General features: G+C 41.8%; 1 protein-coding gene and 1 long non-coding RNA gene across 11 annotated transcripts in view; one reads left to right on the top strand and one right to left on the bottom strand.

The window, feature by feature from the left end:
• The first annotated feature begins 7938 nt into the window (after positions 1-7938).
• LOC125289148 (NACHT, LRR and PYD domains-containing protein 5-like) overlaps positions 7939-19374 on the top strand; it is a 17117-nt gene continuing 5681 nt past the window's right edge. For 3 of the 4 annotated variants that reach the window (XM_048235850.1, XM_048235848.1, XM_048235846.1), the window contains exons 1-7: positions 7939-7963; positions 12046-12142; positions 12622-12738; positions 15785-15851; positions 15982-16177; positions 16776-18573; positions 18749-18922. In XM_048235850.1, the coding sequence (XP_048091807.1) occupies positions 12093-12142; positions 12622-12738; positions 15785-15851; positions 15982-16177; positions 16776-18573; positions 18749-18922 (2402 nt within the window). In that variant the 5' untranslated portion in view covers positions 7939-7963; positions 12046-12092. The remainder of the gene's footprint in view (positions 7964-12045; positions 12143-12621; positions 12739-15784; positions 15852-15981; positions 16178-16775; positions 18574-18748; positions 18923-19374) is intronic. The other variant, XM_048235847.1, reaches the window with a different exon arrangement.
• The window catches only part of LOC125289149, a 10462-nt gene continuing 6113 nt past the window's right edge, over positions 15026-19374 (bottom strand). For all 7 annotated transcript variants that reach the window (XR_007192583.1, XR_007192582.1, XR_007192578.1 and 4 more), the window contains 2 exons: positions 15979-16131; positions 15026-15319 (listed from right to left, as the gene is read on the bottom strand). This is a non-coding gene — a long non-coding RNA (uncharacterized LOC125289149). The remainder of the gene's footprint in view (positions 15320-15978; positions 16132-19374) is intronic.

The raw sequence follows: 19374 nt of genomic DNA, 5'->3' as shown, positions 1-19374 counted from the left end.
AGCCTACATAATGATTTGTTGATATTGAGGCAATGATTCCATGCAATATTGGTTGGGCCCCTGGGCCTGGGCCCTGTAGGCCCGTGCAGTAATCCATCCCTGCCTATGTAAATCATGTTGTAGTCTGCATTCCTTGAGAAATGTATGATTACGATGAGGTCTGTGGGGAAGCCTACCCTGGAAATCCAGAGTTCTCGCGATAGCACAATGGATTGTGTTGAAGTCCGAAATCATTCAGAGTAAACATGGTCAAGTGTTATCCAATTGCGTGCAGTGAGATTTTTAAATGCTGCTTGTTGCCGCCCCTCGAGTTGGGCCATTACATTGTGACCAATGTAATGTGTGTGTATGAACACAGATATGTACTGTTTTCTTTTTATGTCGGTCAGTGGTTCCTTCATAAATTGGCAGCAAATTATCAGACGAGTGACAGAAGCACCAGAAATCATTTGACCAGCAGTCTCGCATAAATTTGCTGCCAAGCAGTATGAAGGAACCACTGACCGACATAAAAAGAAAACAGAGGTTTAAGTTGATCTGTTTGCATTTCTCCAGCGTGTGTTGCTGACCTAGCATACCTAACAGGGAAGTGAATACCCTGATCTGTCCCTGATACCCTGATAGCATTATAAGAGCAGTTTAAATATGGCTATGTGCAGTATATTAACAGTAGCATTATAAGAGCAGTTTAAATATGGCTATGTGCAGTATGAACACAGATATGTACAGTTGACTATGGAGTATAGATACATGTTACATGTAAAACCCAACACAGTACACAACCACACAGCATGACACAGTATCTTACATGTACATTTTTACCTTTTTATATCAACCCATTTCTGTTTACGTTTTATTTATGTATGTATTAGCACACTATACTTCAAGGTAACGTTTGATGTGACTACAGTGTTGAAGCTGAATTAGAGAAGTGGACGGCCAACCCCGACTTCAGAAAGTGAAAGTCCTGCCCTGTATGCCTCCTGCCACACACACACACGTGTGATCACTAATTAGCTGACTGAACAGCTAAAAGAGTCGTATGTTAGAAAGATCATGTAGAAACAGCAGCAGCATTGTGGCAAATGTTCATATCTACATATTCTGATTCTTTGTTTTCATTGAAGCTGGTCATGATGAGATTCATCTGGGTGCTCTGAGGAGTGGCTGAAACATGGAAAAACGAGTCAACACAAAACAGGAAGACGGAGTAAAGGGGCAAAGGTAGCTACTGAGCACATGATCTACAGTACGCTATGTTTCTTGAAGATGTTGCATATCTGTTCTGTGCACCATCTTTCCAATAGTTTAAAGGTGTTGCTATCCTCACATGTGAGATGAGTTGCTGTGTAACATTCTACATCACATAGCTCCTTATTAGTAGAGACTTTTAACTGTTATTTTGTCATGCTTTCAGGGGAGCTGTACATAGTTCAAGCACTTGGAAATAATAGCTTCTGTGTTTGTGCAGCAGATACAGTATATCAGTCATGAGCATTATCATATTGCACATTTGTGTGATCAATCAATTTAGAGGACAAAGGAAACAATATGGCAAAAGATTAAGGATATCTCTACAATATGTCTATAGATATCCCTACGACACGTCTATAAATATCCCTACAACACGTCTATAGATATCCCGGTAACACTTTACGGTAAGGGTACATGAATCATCATGAATTTATGCACGAATTAATCCATGATTTATGTATTACTTCATTCCTTAATATCTCATGAATCATCATCAATTTAGATGAGTTTATAGTTTATCATTCATGACCTAATACATGAACAACACATCAACTAAAACATTAAGTATGGTGGGCACATCATTATGATTTTACATTTATTAGGAATGATCATGATGATTTCCTTTTCTGCCAAAAATGTGGTCATCACTTCTCAAATTCTGATTTGAACACAACTTGCAGTTGATTTGCAGTTCTCTAAACACATGCCATTGTTCACACTTTAGTTGAGGGGCCACAAACATAATGAAATCATGAGTAATTAACCTTATATTCATGTAATAATGATGATCATACTTAAGAAATCATAAATCAGAATGATGTACCCACCATAACTAATGCTTTAGTTGATGTGTTGTTCATGCATGAGGTCATGAATGAGAGACTTTGAACTCACGTCAATTCTTGATGATTCATAAGATATAAAGGAATGAAGTAATGCATAAATCATGAATTAATTCATGCATGAATTCATGATAAATCATGTACCCTTACCGTAAAGTGTTACCGCTATCCCTACATCACGTCTATAGATATCCCTACATCACTTCTATAGATATCCCTACATCACGTCTATAGATATCCCTACATCACTTCTATAGATATCCCTACATCACGTCTATAGATATCCCTACATCACTTCTATAGATATCCCTACATCACGTCTATAGATATCCCTACATCACTTCTATAGATATCCCTACATCACGTCTATAGATATCCCTACATCACGTCTATAGATATCCCTACATCACTTCTATAGATATACCTACATCACGTCTATAGGAAATAATTGTTGTTTTTTTTACACCACAGGCCTCCATCACCTGTGCCCACTTGTGTGTCCATGAAGAGTGACCGGTCAATGGATCCCCCCCATAACCTTCAAACATGATGATGGCACAGATGGATCAAGGCAAGTCCATAAAACACTTGCATAAAACACTCACAGAATGAGTACTTTGTGACTGGATACCAGCAAACATTTACATTGAGCATGTCAGTGTTTAACTGGTTCTTATAAATGTCTATTCATATGATGGTTTGTGTGTGTCATTTGAAAACAAAATACCATTTTGAGAAGAAATAACATTGTTTTGAATGTAAACTTTCATTTTGCAGGAGAATTGAGGGGTTTTGCCCATTGTGTGTGTGTGTGTGTGTGTGTGTGTGTGTGAGTGTGTTTTTTAATTTGTGAGAGGAGCTCTGAGAGTATGAGGCGTGCTTTCAGAAAATGTGTAAACAATCGAGATAAACTGAATTTTGCACCACAGCTCATTCCATCATGAGAGGCCTCCATCACCTGTGCCCACTTGTGTGTCCATGAAGAGTGACCAGTCAGAGGGTCGTGACAAAAACTTCCAACATGATGAGGTCACAGATGGATCAAGGCAAGTCCATAAAACAGAGCAGGTGATATGGAATCAGATGCATTCTTTATTTACCCTGGGAAAGACTCAGTTAGTGGATGGGAATCCCCCATGATGCATCACTCACTGTACTGCCATGTAGATCAGGGGTCAGGTACCTTTTAGGCCATAAATACCAAATGTATGTTAAGAACCATATAGTTACTTTGATTATTTTCGAGTTCAAGTAGTTTATTGGTCCGTGTATGATTCATTCATTCATTTTTCCATTTCCATTTCACCCATTTAAATTTAAAAGGGTGAAACCGCTTCCGTGTAAGATGCTCTTGTGTTTCCTCGCGTATCGGCTCTTTCTCCTCTCCTCGTTCTTACCTCCTCTGGAGGATTATAATGCCCCACTCCGCCCCTGCCCCTCTCCTCTCCTCGTTCTTACCCCCTCTGGTGGATTATAGTGCCCCACTCCGCCCCTGCCCCTCTCCTCTCCCTCGTTCTTACCCCCTGCCCCCTCCGCCCCTGCCCCTCTCTCTCCCTCGTTCTACCCCTCTGGTGGATTATAGTGCCCCACTCCGCCCCTGCCTCTCTCCTCTCCTCGTTCTTACCTCCTCTGGTTGCAATTAGAGAAATGAGATGTCCTCGATGACGTTGAGCTTTGAATGGGCACGAGCTGGAGGCAGCAATAGGATACACGTATCCCGCCCCTTCCACAGCCAAAAGTTAACATGTGAATACATCCTTTACCCACAAAGACATGCATGCACAACTAATGGAAGTCTATTTGTGAATACATCGTGGCAATCATGTGATGTGTTGTGAATACATCGTGCCAATCATGTGGTTTCGTGTGAACGAAAGTTCATGAACTCGTTCATATTTTGAGCGAACGTGAACTGAACGTACTGTATTACTGCCTGGTGAACGTTACTGTGAACTCTTCCTTTGATCTATTCAATGCAGATGTAGGTGTGAAATGCTCCCCACTGGCTGGGCACCATGTGCTCCTACCATCTGTCCACAATCTCCTCTGTTCTGTCTTTGGGTTAGACAAAGACCTTAGGGTTAACTTTAGCTGAATCAGGGGCGGAGCTTGAGGGGGTGCGGGAGGTGCGGCACGTCCCCGCCCAAGACCCGCAGGGGGGTAAGGGGGACGGGCCTCTCCCATGACAGGGAGTTATGACTCCACGGTTGCTGAACTCCTCCGGGAGGCCGGAGGAGTTATGACTCACGGTTGCTGAAAAGTTTTGAAATTTACTTTGATTTAGTAGGTGTAAAATATTGAATAAAATGTTCTGCTGTATGACTGGCTTTATTTTAACTCTTATATTCAACTTTACGACGTGCAAATTTACAAAATTGTATGGATCGACGATATTGTCTCCTACAGGCGTCGATGAGAGAACACTTACACTTACATGATTTTGGTTTCGATTTTCTAATTGGAGTAAGTCTTTGTGACAACACGTCATGATACATTTGATAATGTTTGATCGTTGTTTTGGTATGAAACATCTTTTACGTAGCCTAATGAATAGGCCTATGCGCTCTGTGTCTGAGTCTTGTGCACGTCCGCAATTGATTACGTTCCTTAAATGGAGAACACATCAATCCCATGGTATTTTTTGCCCTAAAATGCATGAAACATGCAAGTTCAAAATCCCGCCAGTACGTTACATCTCCGTTTCATATTTGCCTAGGCTACTAGCCTACAATAAATGAATTGAACGAACTCAACTGACAACAGGTATACTGAATTGGTCATTGAGACTACAGACTACAGAATACAGTACAACAAACGTTCTGTCTTTTCTGAAGTTTATTTTGTATTCCGGGGTACAGTAGCCTAATTGCCTAATGTCTTGACAATAGTTTTTCTTACCGGCTTGTTGTTTAAACTGACTGCTCAGCTCTGAACTTTCCTGCCAGGTTTATGACGTAAACCGCTACATCTCGGCTCTGGCATTGCCTAAACTCATTGTGTGGGAAATCAGATTATCTGTCAATATTGGGCTTTGAAAGTAAGGGATATTTGCTCAGTAATAGTAGGCCTAGGCTACATTTTGTAACATTTATAGAGAAACCGAGGGAAAGTTAAATTAGAAATCGTTGGAAATTGAAAACACATACAAAAAAAGATTCGGGGCTTTTAAAAAGAGATTCGGGGCTTGAGCCCCCGAAGCCACCCTCGCTCCGCCAATGCAACCACCCAGCAGTAACTTGCATTCAGTGATTTGCATCGCCCCTTATTTTATTTTGACTCTTTCCGTCACCGTTGCAAATCCCTCTGAGCCATTCTCCAAGTTAAAGACCATTAAAAACCACTTGAGGAGCACAGTGGGACAGGAGAGAGTGAGTGGACTTGCCATGTTGTCCATAGAGAATGAGAGAGCAAAGAAAATGGACATAGGCCTACACAGAGCATCGTGGACGAGTTCGCTGCAAAGGCTCGTCAGATGCCCTTCATGATTCTTAGGAGATGAAGCTCTGGGTCGCCAGCTTGCTTTTATGATTGTAGCGTTAGTGTTGGCTGTCCAGGTGAGGTCAGTCGGAGATGAGGATGCCAAGGTATGAAGGAGTGCACTCTCTCCACAGGGGTCTCCGTTGATGTAGATGGGTGGTGGATCATTTCCCTTCTTCCTCCTGAAGTCCAGTAGGAGCTCTTTCGTCTTGGTGCTATTCAGAGCAAGATTGATCATTGCGCACCACTCTGTCAGTCGCAGCACTTCTCCTCTGTAAGCGGACTCATCACCCCCTTTTATGAGCCCCACCACAGTGGTGTCGTCTGCAAACGTAAAGATGCAGTGCAGTCATATATGTGAAGGGAGTTTAGCAGCGGGCTCAGCACACAGCCTTGTGGAGCACCTGTGCTTAGCGTGATGGTGGAGGAGAGGTGGGGACCAACGTTAACAGCCTGCTTGTGATTGGTGAGAAAGTCCAGTATCCAAGAGCAAGTGGATGGGGGAGGCCAAGATGGTGCAGTTGTTGATGTAGTAGGTGAGGGATGATTGTATTGAAGGCTGAACTGGAGTCAGTAAACAGCATCCTCACATAACTCACATGGAGTCCCAGAGCAGTGTGAGGGATGATTGTACTGAAGGCTGAACTGGAGTCAGTAAACAGCATCCTCACATAACTCACATGGTGTCCCAGGGCAGTGTGCAGGGTGATGGAGATGGAGCGTCTTCTGTTCATCTGTTGGACCCATATGCATACTCATGTGGCTCGATTCTCAGTTTCATTTCATGATGTGAAGCTGAGATCTGTCCTGCAACTCCTTTTAGACATAGATAGATAGATAGATAGATAGATAGATAGATAGATAGATAGATAGATAGATATGTGATCTGACCACTAGACCCCAAGTGCTTAAAGTGTGATCTGACCACTAGAGCCGTGGTGCTTAAAGTGTGATCTGACCACTAGGGCCGTGGGGCTTCAAGCGTGATCTGACCACTAGGCTCCCCACCTACAGTGTGAAGTTCTTTGGTCAGCTTCATGCTTAGAAGATGAGCTGAACACTAGGGCCTTGGTGTTACAGTGTGACGCCCCTCAGTGCTTGAAGTGGGAGTTGACCAGTACGGCCCCTGGCTTGCTTACAGTGTGAGCTGACCACTAGAATCCCCGGGCCATCTCCCCTGCATACATTTGGAAGCCCATATAAATCACCTCTGCAAGACCTCCTTCTACCACCTCCGAATATTTCCAAACTCTGCCCCATTCTCTCCTCCCTCAGATGCTGAAAAGCTGGTTCATGCCTTTCTCCTCCAGACTGGACTACTGTAACACACTTCTTATTGGGATCCCTAGCAAGAGTCTGCAGAGGCTTCAGTACATCCAAACTCTCTGCAGCTAGGATCCTGATGAGAGTGCGAAACATGAGCACATTACCCCATTCTCATCTCACTCCAGCACTTTGAGATCTATGATGAAAAGTGCATTGTAAATCAAATGTATTATTATATTATTATTTAGTTTACCATCTGGGCCTGTTGATGTATGCAGTGCAGCATAAAACAAGAGCTTCTCAGAGGGTACCCTAAAGTAACGTGTACAACTGAGGCATTGGCTGGCACATCACATAAACTGTGTCATATTAAGGCCAGCGGTGACTTGACATTGTGGACCAGTCTTTCTTCCCCTCCCCTCGTTGGGATGTGGCCACTACAACACTCAGAATGCTTTCTTAGTTGTTCAGCCAGTGAAATAAGTTATTTAAAAAATGTCCCTTTGTGTCAGGCAGGTATATAAACAATTTCGGAGGGCAGAACGCAACAGACAGATTCCATGCTTTTTCTTGGTTGGTTCGCCACGCTAAAATATTCAGATATTTTTTCATATTTTCAATTTTCTTTTCAGAAAAAAAGGGGCATATGCTCCAAAATACACAAAAAAGACCATTAACCAATTAACCGCCCTAACTGCTATGGTGAATCACTGCAGCACCTCCAGAATGTGGTAGCCTATGTAAATTATTTTTAGCCTGCATTCCTTGAGAAATCTATGATTACAATGTCTGTGGAGAAGTCTCCACTGTGGATATCAATCCTGAGGGAAAACAACTCCACCTTCTGGTGACAAAAAAATGTATACAGATTTAGAAGCGAAAGTAAAAAACGTCAATGCGATCGGAATACCAGGAAGGAAGACGACGAAGGGGAGCAATACGCTCAACAAGTAAAGCTTTTTAATATAGCCTAGGTTATGAAACATAGTCATTGCCAGTTTGTCTACGAAGTTAGGTTGTTAATGAACCTATAACATGTGTAGGCTAACACATCTTATCGGGAAATGGGTGTCTGTTAGTAAAGTAGCCTAGGCTATTTCAATGGCGAACGAGACGAACTAAAGGTGGGTGTTGAGCTTCTTCTATGGATAAATCATTAGCAGTGTGTTGCACGAACTCGTTTTACAAGAGTGCACTTGATAAATGAGCTGGGACTGAACATTTACAACTTTTGTGTTTCATGACCTTGGTGTCCAGTCTTAATCATGTGCGTTCCACAGTAGCCTGCTGTTTGCAACGAGGAAACCATTTAGCGCACAGGCACAGGCTCAGCCTCCATTTTAGGCTGAATAGCCCCCACAGGTAGGCTACATTGTACAGAATCTTTAAGTAAGATTATGCAAAACTACTGCACTGGTTGTGTTGATATTCGGTGGAATATGGGCCTCAAAATGATGGATGGGTGATGGATTTTTTTGATGATGGATTGTTTTGCTAGGTCACCAGATGCGTCGTCATAAGTGGCCGCTTAGATTAGATGGAACTTTGTCATTGTGCGGAGTACAGAGACAACTGAATGTAGCGTCTAACCAGTGCAGAAAAGCAGTAGAACAGAGTACATTTGAAGGAATGATTTAGGTCAGTGGTTCTCAAACCACTTTTCAAGCCCTCCCACTTCACCCCCATCCACCCAGTAAAATGGTGACAGCCAAATATCTTTTTGGTTCCAAGTTACATTTTCCGTCTCAGTCCGCTGTATTGGATGTTATTTTAATTCATATGTTGGTCTGTTTATGACTCTTATGTTTGTGTGTGGCCTGTTTTGTTTTTGAATCTATGATATTCCTTATATCATAAAAAGAAAGGCATAATTAAAGATAGCAACAATCTTTTATTTATTTATTATTATTATTTCCTCCTGTTCCTGGCGCCCCACCTGTCATGTCTCTATTCCCCACTAGTGGGGCCCGCGCAGCACTTTGAGAACCACTGGGCTAGTGCAATGTGAACAGTATAACACATAGTGCAGTATAAACAGTATAGACAGACAGCTAAGTATGGCTAAGTAGCCTACAGTAAGGACATTTGCAGTATATTAACAGTAGCATTATAAGAGCAGTTTAAATATGGCTATGTGCAGTATATTAACAGTAGCATTACAAGAGCAGTTTAAATATGGCTATGTGCAGTATATTAACAGTAGCATTATAAGAGCAGTATAAATATGGCATACAAACATATATATATCTCTTAAATCTAGATATGCATACACAAACACATATATATCTAAACCCTAATGCCAAAGAGTTGTATGTTAGAAAGACTAGATGTACCGCATAGCGGTACAAAATATGACCGCCGCTCAGTCCTGTACATCCGCTCCGCCTAAAATAAATCACACTTGAATTTGTCTCCATATTTTACTCCATCCCCCCACTCTTGAAACTTTTGTATGCTTTGTTTGGCATGCCTGAGTGTGTGTGATGGGCTGCACAGAAAGTACCCTACTGGTGCTGGAAAAAAAGGTGAATAGATTGTAGAATAGCCAAAGAAGATGTAGAATTGTTATAAAACCTTTTAAAATCTCTAAACAATCACAAGTAGGGCAGTTCATCACAGTTCATCCATTGCAACTGGATTGATGAAAGGTCACTTTACACCTGTAGGCTACATTGTATTTGGGGAAAAGCAAAAGGTATCAGCATAATGTTATTTATTTATTTATTTTTATGTATTTTAAACAAAAAACATCTCTGTCAGTTCCATGCCGTTTTCAACAGCTATCAAAACAAAGGTCATTTTGGATGGATGGATTTTTTTGTGAATGTTCTTCTTCTACATAAGATTTTAGTCATCTTTAGTTCATGTAATACTTTATTGTCAATGCACAAATTAAGTAACAGTAGTCTGAAACGTTATTGTTAATGCACAAATTAAGTAACAGTAGCCTAGTTGAAACGGCGTTGTTTTACATCTAACCAGTGGTAAATAACTGACATGTCCAAATGGGCCTTTGATGAAATGCGTCGCTAGACTGTTCATACCCATTTTAACGGGCCAAAGTTGAAGAGCTTTTGTCCGTTATTGTTAGTGCAAATATAGGCTGATTCATGTTCCCTTGCATTGTTTAACTGAGGTCCATGGCTAGTCTGGCTTTTCATCAGACCAAGCTCAATCTTTTTAAGAAATCAAAAAAAAAATAAATGAAGGGCAGATCAGGCTGGGTTCACCCAGCCTAGTCCATAGGCACCGATATTGTTTAATATTCCGATTGAGATATACACGCTTATTCTAAATGCAAAAATGCATCAGGGAGTTATGACAAAACGGTAACTAACAAACTAGATCCTAATAGAAAGTTGTTAGCTTCCTAAGCTTACAGGTAGGATTATAAGGTAGGCCTATTGACAACATAAATTGTCAATAGGCTATCCTGGCGACACAAATAAAATCTCCTTTGAAACCAATGGCTTACGCCTTTACAGTATCAAGCGGACTTAAACTGTCATATTGTATCGTGGTGTTGTAATAATAACATTCACGCAGCTCCATGAGTCAAGGAAAAGCCAAAATGAAGTAGCCACTTCTAAATGGGACCTACTACACAGTAGCTTAAGGTGTTTTGCTAAAACAGCCATAATGAAATGAAGGTGTCATTGTTTGATACTTCACACACACGTGCTTTTTAATTTCACAGACTACAACTACCAAGCTGTAATCAAAGCACATCGATTCCCTCACACCCTGCACGACTTAAAACAAAATAAACAGGCGCCTCAGTCTCACGCGATGTATAGGCAAAACTGCATCAGACCGGTGTAACGTTGGTAAATCTTCCATTGCACAGAATGATTTTGTAGCACGTGCAATAAATGACAGTCGAAGATACAAACAGTGCTGCTATACATTTGTTTGGTATAACCGCGATTTATAGTTTCTACAAATGCAATAAATCAAATGCCTCCATCACTCAACCAACGCTTAACGGTAACATTACCTAGGTCCTTATTGATATTACAAGATTAACGCATCTGCAGTAAAACCAAGCATGTCCGATAAACATCCTCAGATTTATTTCGGCTTCAAGAAGAAATGGGAATTACACTTCATGTGAACATCGCCCTATCCTTATTAGATGTTAAACAAGCGGTAAATTACAGTCCTTGTATGAAGCGGCCCATTGTTTTTTCCAACCCCTTTTTTAACTTCCAACAAAATTACGCCTCACTGCAACGATCGCCATCTAGTGGACAAACGACTACTTCCCGCCAATACTGAAAATGCAGCCATGATGATGATGATGAATATTTATTTTGGCTTTCTTTTAATCCTACTGATTTTTTTTTTTTACCGGGTGCAAATCACAAATGAGTGATTATGAGCCAGGTTTATGTGGGCCTTTGAGACCAACATACCATAAAAAGATTCACAGAGAACTGTGTCTGCCCTACCCTCCTTTGGGGTCCAGTCCAGCGAGGGGGGGCTGCAGATGAAACTAAAAATGACGGTTCCATGCTATCCATATGGGGGTACATGCTCACGTTTTTTGTACCCCGGTCTTTTCAGTGTCCTGGGAATCCTTGTTGGTGTAATCACTAAATGTACACATAAATTATTTTATTGTAAGGCCCCATGAATGAAAAGTACACAAAACTTGGCATGCATTCAGAGGGTGTCATAATGATCCTACACTTTTTTAATTTTGTGCAGCTTTGACCTTGTCAGCCAGAGATATTGAGATGAAAACACCTAATTTTTGCTTTTTAATTTTAACTAGGTGGCGCTATACATGAAATGAGTGGTTATGGAATGCGTTGACATGGCCCCTTGAGATCAACATACAAAAAAAATAATGGTCCTCCTAAACCTTTACGGTTCTCGAGATATTCACAGAAAACTGTGTCTGCCCTACCCTCCTTTCGGGGTGCAGTCCAGCGTGGGGCTACAGATCAAAACGAAAACGATGGTTCCATGCTATCCATATGGGGTTACATGCCCACCAAGTTTTGTCTACCCCGGTCTTTTTCAGTGTCCCGAATCATTGACGGAAATTTGGACATGCGAAAAAGAAAAAAAAAAAAAAAAAAAAAATCTGACTAAACCTTATATGACCGCCCGGCTTAGCGCCGGGCGGTCATAATAATGTGAGAACAGCAGCATTGTGGCAAATGTTTGTACATATTCTGATTCTTTGTTTTCATTGTAGCTTGTCATGATCAGATTCATCTGGGTGCTCTGAGGAGTGGCTGAAACATGGAAAAACAAGTCAACACAAAACAGGAAGACGGACTAAAGAGGCAAGGGTAGCTACTGAGCACATGATCTAGTTGCATATCTGTTCTTTGCTAACCATCTTTCCAATAGTTTAAAAGTGTTGCTATCATCACATGTGAGATGAGTTGCTGTGTAACATTCTTTATTACACGGCCCTTCATAATGCTGCAGAATGCTCCATTCACTTGAATGGGCCTTCCCAACGTTCAGTGGTCTGCTAATTCTCGATAACAGACCGTTGCTAAGTATAACAGACCGCCGTCAAGGAAAATAGGTTTTGTGCTTCTATTTCACGTCTCTACAACACGTCTATAGATATCCCTACAACACATCTATAGATATCCCTACAACAGGTATCTATAGATATCCCTATCTATAGATATCCCTACAACACATCTAGAGATAACAACGTCTAGAGATATCCCTACAACACGATATCCCTACAACACGTCTATAGATATCCCTACAACACGTCTATAGGAAATGATTGTTGGTTTTCATACCACAGCTCATTCCATCATGAGAGGCCTCCATCACCTGCGCCCACTTGTGTGTCCATGAAGAGTGACCGGTCAGAGGATCGTGACATAAACTTCAAACATGATGAGGGCACAGATCGATCAAGGTAAGGCCATAAAAACACTCATAGAATGAGCACTTTGGGACAGGATGGTTGATAATGTTCACAGCTTACAGTATAATGAAAACAGTTATCAATTTATCATTACACGGCTCTTCATAATGCTGCAGAATGCTCCATTCACTTCAATGGGCCTTCCCAACGTTCGGTGGGCTGCTAATTCTCAATAACAGACCGTTGCTAAGTATAACAGATATCACATAGGTCCCTTCAGGGCGGAACAAGACCCCTCCGCTGCGTGTCGGGGTCCGGTTCGCCCTGTCGAGACCTATTTCCCGATAATGACCGGCGTTCTATACATTATCCCTTACGCATTGCATAGCTCCTTAATACAGCTACTTTAAGAGAGAAAAAGTAAAGGCTTTTAATTGTTGTTTTGTCGTGCTTTAGGAGAGCTGTAAATGGTTCTTGCACTTGTAAAATAATAGCTTCTGTGTTTGCACAACAGATATATCAGTCATGAACATTATCACATTGCACAGCAGAACAGATATATCAGTCATGACAAAAGAAACAATATGGCAAAAGATTAATGACTTGACTTGACATGACTTGACAATATGGCAAAAGATTAAGGATATCCCTACAACATGTCTATAGGTATCCCTACAACACGTCTATAGATATCCCTACAACATGTCTATAGCTTCTGTGTTTAGGTATCCCTGAACAACACGACCTATAGATATCCCTACAACAATATGGCGATTCTATACTGTAGATACTTGACCCTACAACATGACCATAGATATCCCTGCAACACCTCTATAGATATCCCTGCAACACCTCTATAGATATCAACATTACACACCATAGATATCCCTACAACACCTCTATAGATATCCTTACGACTATAGATATATCCCTACAACACGTCTATAGATATCCCTACAACACGTCTAGATATCCCTACAGCACGTCTAGAGATATCCTTACAACACGTCTATAGATATATCCCTACAACACGTCTATAGATATCCCTACAACACGTCTATAGATATCCCTACAGCACGTCTAGATATCCTTACAACACGTCTATAGATATATCCCTATAACACGTCTATAGATATCCCTACAACATGTCTAGATATCCCTACAACACGTCTGATGTGGTTTGTGTTTCTACAACATGTTGGCACCAAACTTAATTTCTGTCATTAAACGAAACAAGCTAAGCGTTTTCTCCATTGTCAACGTGAACTACCAGTATGTTCAAGCAGTGACATGTGGTTTAATGCATGGGTTAACGTGACGTGAGTCAGACAGAAGATGGGCCACTACATCTGTGTCATTCTTTTTGATGAAATGGTCTTTGCACACTTCATCCTGTCGTCTGCCCCGGCTCTAACCTCAAGTGTTTTAGCCTGTAGCCTTTACTTTTCGCAAACCTTGTGAGCGTGCAAACCCAAATGCTGTGACCTCGCGCCAAATGTTTTTATTGGTTTGTTAAGTACAAACAGGCGAGTTATGAGAGATAATTTGTTCTCTTCACACAAAAAGATCTTGGAATGAGATGGCCAACTGTAGTTGCATTTAATCCACTGTCTATAATAGCCTAATTTAGAGAGAACTTTTTTTTTTAACCAACTACGGACAACTTTGATCGGTTAAGGTTGATACGGTCAACCATCGGTCAAACAGTCATCGATTAACATCCCTAGTGTGTGTGTGTGTGTGTGTGTGTGTACCTGATCATGCGCTGCACAGAGCTGCTGTGGATTGTAGGTAATAGTGATGTGCGGGTTCACCTGTGACCAGTCCTATCACCAGTGAAGCCGGACGAGTCAGAAAGTGACAAAGCACAGTTCACTTTCAACATTGACATTTTCTTGCTCTTATTCTTTTTCAAAACAAACACACACACACACTCTCTCTTTCACACACACACTGTCACGTTTTCAGAGAGTGGGACTCAGGTTCAGATATGACAAACACCCAGAATTGACTCAGATGAGATTTATTAACAGAGACAAAAAACAGAGCTTCCACAGTCCTGAGAGTAATCCACAGGGAACACACTGGGCCAATCTTCAACAGAAAGCAGCCTTCAGAAAAAGCACAAAAAACAGTTCAGAAAGAAACAGTCGTAGAAGGCAAAACCCCAGCAGGAGAACAGGGCACAGGCAACTGGACACTCCAGAGAGGGTGCAGGTGAAACACAAAAGTCAATCCTCCTTCACGGCAGTAGGCCAGTCTTCATTCACCGGCAACAAAACACAGGCAGGCAAAAAACAGAAAAAACTTGGCAAAAGTACTAAATCTTCAGGCAGAGAACACAGCCGATGAAAATCAGGCAGAGGTCAAAACCAGGCAGGCAAAAACTCAGTCAGTCAGGCAGGCAGGTCGCACTCGAGAACTGCTACGGGAACATTCTGACAGGGAGGCAGACTGGTAATGGGGATTTTAAAGCCAGCTGAAATTGCAATCAGATGCAGGCTGATTGAGGCTGATTGGTAGGCAGATCAGAGACACCAGTGGAAGCAGGTGAGAGGTGAGCAGGTGAGAACCAGGAGCAGCCAGAGGAAGGGCGGAGACTCAGACCGACAGCAGTGGTACACAACAGCTCCTGCAGAGGGGGACAAATAGACAAAACACTAGGAGGACAAACCACAAACAGAGAGTCTGACACACAGCTGTAGCTCCATAGACTCTATGGGATAAAGTCGGTGCCCTGTAAAGGTGTTTTACACCTCTCAACGTTGATATGACTTATTTCCTGCTTTGGTACCTTTTACTGTATTACTAGATGCAAAAGTATCTCTTTACATGGACAGTTACAAGTGCAACCTTGTGATCAAATGATGCAAAATGTATGTGTATTCTTCTAAATGGGTCACTGACCACATACCAAGTTTTGTTTTGATACATCCAAGCTTTATTAACCAGCATTATAGAATGTTTTACCATAGAGTTGGGCCTGCCATAGACTCCAATAGCATAAGAACCGTGGACATGTCCTTTACCCATAAAGACATGCATATGTACAACTAATGGAAGTCGATTTGTGGTTTGTTTTGCTTTAAATACTAAGTGGCCAAATGGAAGAATGCAAATCAGATGCTGTCAGTGACCAGGGAGACCTCAAGCACATATTCCAGGTTTGGATGCAGCCACAACCTGCTGCACTGATATACACCTTTTACATGTTACAGTACAGAACAACAAACATATGGCATTCAAAACCTGGGTATTGCAATGCAAAGTATAACCAACATATTTGTATACCAGGTGCTTGAGGAGAAGATAATGGACTTTGTGAAGAATGAGCTGAAGAGATTCAAGAAGATTCTGAGTCCAGATTACCAAGAAAACGTTGAGGGTAAAGAGCAGGATGAGAGTGATGCCAGAGAAGGGGCTCTCAAGATGACAATGTACTTCCTGAGGAACATGAAACAGAATAATATTGCTGACAAACTGCAAGAAGGTATGAAATGTTCCTTTATTTGCATTTCCTATTGGTTTGATAAATAAAATCAGAGAGCTACATTAGAGAAACAGAAAACAGCTATTTCTGGTGTCGGTGTCTTGCCTTTTATGTTATGGTTATGGGACTTTGCAGACGCCTTTGTCCAAAAGCAACACACAAATACAAAAAACAACATAATATTTAAAATATACCAGGGAACAGATTAGAATGTTGGTCAAACTATAATAAGGAGAATAGCAATAATAAACAATAGTGTCCATTCAATCAATAATATAAAACAAAACAATGACATGGTAAGACTATATTAAGGAGAATATCAATAATAAACAATAATGTCAAATTAATCAAAAGCCTAATGGAAATACAACAATATTATACAAACCCTAAGTGCATGTTGAACAGGAATGTCTTTAGACCCCTCTTAAACGACCCAGTAATGTACTATACTACTAAGTACTGTAGATATTTATTTCCATTTGCATTTAAACATCAATAAGGCACTAAAATGCATATTGGTGTAAAAGACACATTGGACATATTTTGTCTTTAGTATTAGTGGCTGGCTAACATTATTTTGTTTTATGTTTTTCTGTAGTTGAACTTCCTGTAGTGTGGCAGACTGAGCTGAAGAGAAATCTCAAGAACAAGTACCAGAGTGTGTTTGACGGAATACCCAAGCAAGGGAGCTCTGCTCTGCTGGAAAAGATCTACACAGAGGTCTATATCACAGAGGGAGGAAGTGGGAAAGTAAATGAGGAGCATGAAGTCAGGCAGATTGAGTCCATATCCAAGAGATCAGCTGGACAGGAGACACCAATCAAATGCAGAGACATCTTCAAGCCCTTACCTGGCCAAGACAAACCAATCAGAAGTGTCATCACAAAGGGAGTAGCTGGAATTGGCAAAACTGTCTCGGTTCAAAAGTACATCCTGGACTGGGCTGAGGGGAAAGAAAACCAGGATATCCTCTTCATATTTCCACTGCCTTTTCGGGAGCTCAACAGAATGAAAGACAAACAACTCTCTTTGATGGATCTTCTTCACAACTTTTTCTCAGATATTAAGCTGTTATCTTTTCCTAGCCAGGGGAAGTACAAAGTGTTGTTCATCTTTGATGGTCTGGATGAGTGTCGACTCCAACTAGACTTTCAGAAAAATGAAATTTTGACTAAAGTGACAGAGGTCACTTCATTGGATGTGCTGCTGACAAATCTCATCAAGGGGAATCTGCTTCGCTCTGCTCTCATTTGGATCACCTGTCGACCAGCAGCAGCCAATCAAATCCCTCCTGACTGTGTTGACCGGGTCACAGAAGTACAAGGGTTCAGCGACCCTCAGAAAGAGGAGTACTTCAGGAAGAGGATCAGTGAGAAGAATCTTGCCAGCAAAGTTATCACTCACATAGAGACATCAAGAAGCCTCCACATTATGTGCCACATACCAGTGTTTTGCTGGATTGCTGCTAATGTTATTGAATTCCTTCTCAAGACTGAAGGAGGTAAGCAGGTTCCAAAGACTTTGACAGAGATGTACACTTATTTCCTTGTTTTTCAAACCAAGCAGAGGAGTCTGAAGTTTGAAGGAGTTTATGACACAGATCCACAGTGGAACCAGGCTAGTCTCCTTGCTCTTGGAAAGTTGGCCTACGAACAGCTGAAGAAGGGCAACCTGATCTTTTATGAAGACGACCTGAGAGAGAGTGGTATTGATGTCAGAGAGGCAGCAGTACACTGTGGCATCTGCACACAGATCTTTCAGGAAGAGTCAGGCCTTCATCAGGAAAAGTTGTACTGCTTTGTGCATCTGAGCATCCAGGAGTACCTTGCAGCTTTGTACGTGATCCTGATGTTAATAACTGAGGGGAAAGATCTCATGTCCCCACAGCAACCCCCCAGAAAAGTGTTTCAGCTTCTGAAATGGCAAACAACGGGCAAACCCATGACCACCTTACAAAAGAGTGCTGTGGACAAAGCATTGGAACATGAAGATGGACGCTTTGATCTTTTCCTCCGTTTTCTTCTTGGCCTCTCTCTGGAATCCAACCAGAGACTCTTGAGTGGCCTGATAAAGAAAGTACAACATGAAAGCAAAGAGGAAATAGTCAGCTACATTAAGACAAAGATCATGGAGATGCCATCATCAGAAAGAGTTATCAACCTCTTCCACTGTCTGAATGAAGTCAATGATCACTCCTTAGTGGGGGAGGTCCAGAGCTTCCTGAGTGCAGGGACACTTTCTGCAGCCAAACTCTCATCCACCCAGTGGTCAGCTCTCGTGTTTGTGCTTCTGACATCAGAAGAAAAGCTGGATGTGTTTGACTTGAAGAAGTACATCAGGTCTGATGAATGTCTCTTAAGGCTGCAGCCAGTAGTGGAGGAATCCCAAAAGGCTCTGTGAGTAGGATAGCAATAGTTATAGGCAGAAGTGTGTGTGTGTGTGTGTGTGGGGGGGTTAATAACATTTATGTTGATATTAAGTATGATACAGAGCCACAACAACACTAATGTACTTATGGTATCAAAGTCCTCTCCAGAGAGTCTGTTAACTGGTGGAAGTTTTCCCCTTAAGGCTCAACAGTTGTGGGCTCACTGAGAGGAGCTGTGCAGGTCTGGCATCTGTCCTCACCAAAGCATCTTCAAAGCTGAAAAATCTGGACCTCAGTGCCAACAGTATTGGAGATATTGGGGTCCAAGAATTGTGTAGTGGACTGGGTGACCCACACTGTACACTGGAGACACTCAGGTAAGACATTTCAGTATCCCATAATAATCAGTTCTGTGGCTTCATTTGTGCAGTATGATGCATGTGTCCAGTGTGTGTCTGCAGTATGATGCATGTGTCCAGTGTGTGTGTGTGTGTGTGTGTGTGCAGTATGATGCATTTGTCCAGTGTGTGTGTGTGTGTGTGTGTGTGTGTGCAGTATGATGCATTTGTCCAGTGTGTGTGTGTGTGTGTGTGTGTGTGGGGGGGTCTAATCATGGTAGCAGTAATGATGTTGCAAACAGCAGTCTGGTGGGAATGGTGTGTGTGTGTGTGTGTGTGTGTGTGTGCAGTCTGGGGGAATGGGCAGTGTGTGTGTGTGTGTGCAGTCTGGTGGGAATGGGCAGTGTGTGTGTGTGTGTGTGTGTGTGTGCAGTCTGGTGGGAATGGGCAGTGTGTGTGTGTGTGTGTGTGTGGTGGGAATGGGCAGTGTG

Source organism: Alosa alosa, chromosome 24 (genome assembly GCF_017589495.1).
Source record: "Alosa alosa isolate M-15738 ecotype Scorff River chromosome 24, AALO_Geno_1.1, whole genome shotgun sequence".
Taxonomy (NCBI): domain Eukaryota; kingdom Metazoa; phylum Chordata; class Actinopteri; order Clupeiformes; family Clupeidae; genus Alosa; species Alosa alosa.
Note: the sequence above shows the minus strand (reverse complement) of the source record. Positions and strands in the feature narration are given on the sequence as shown.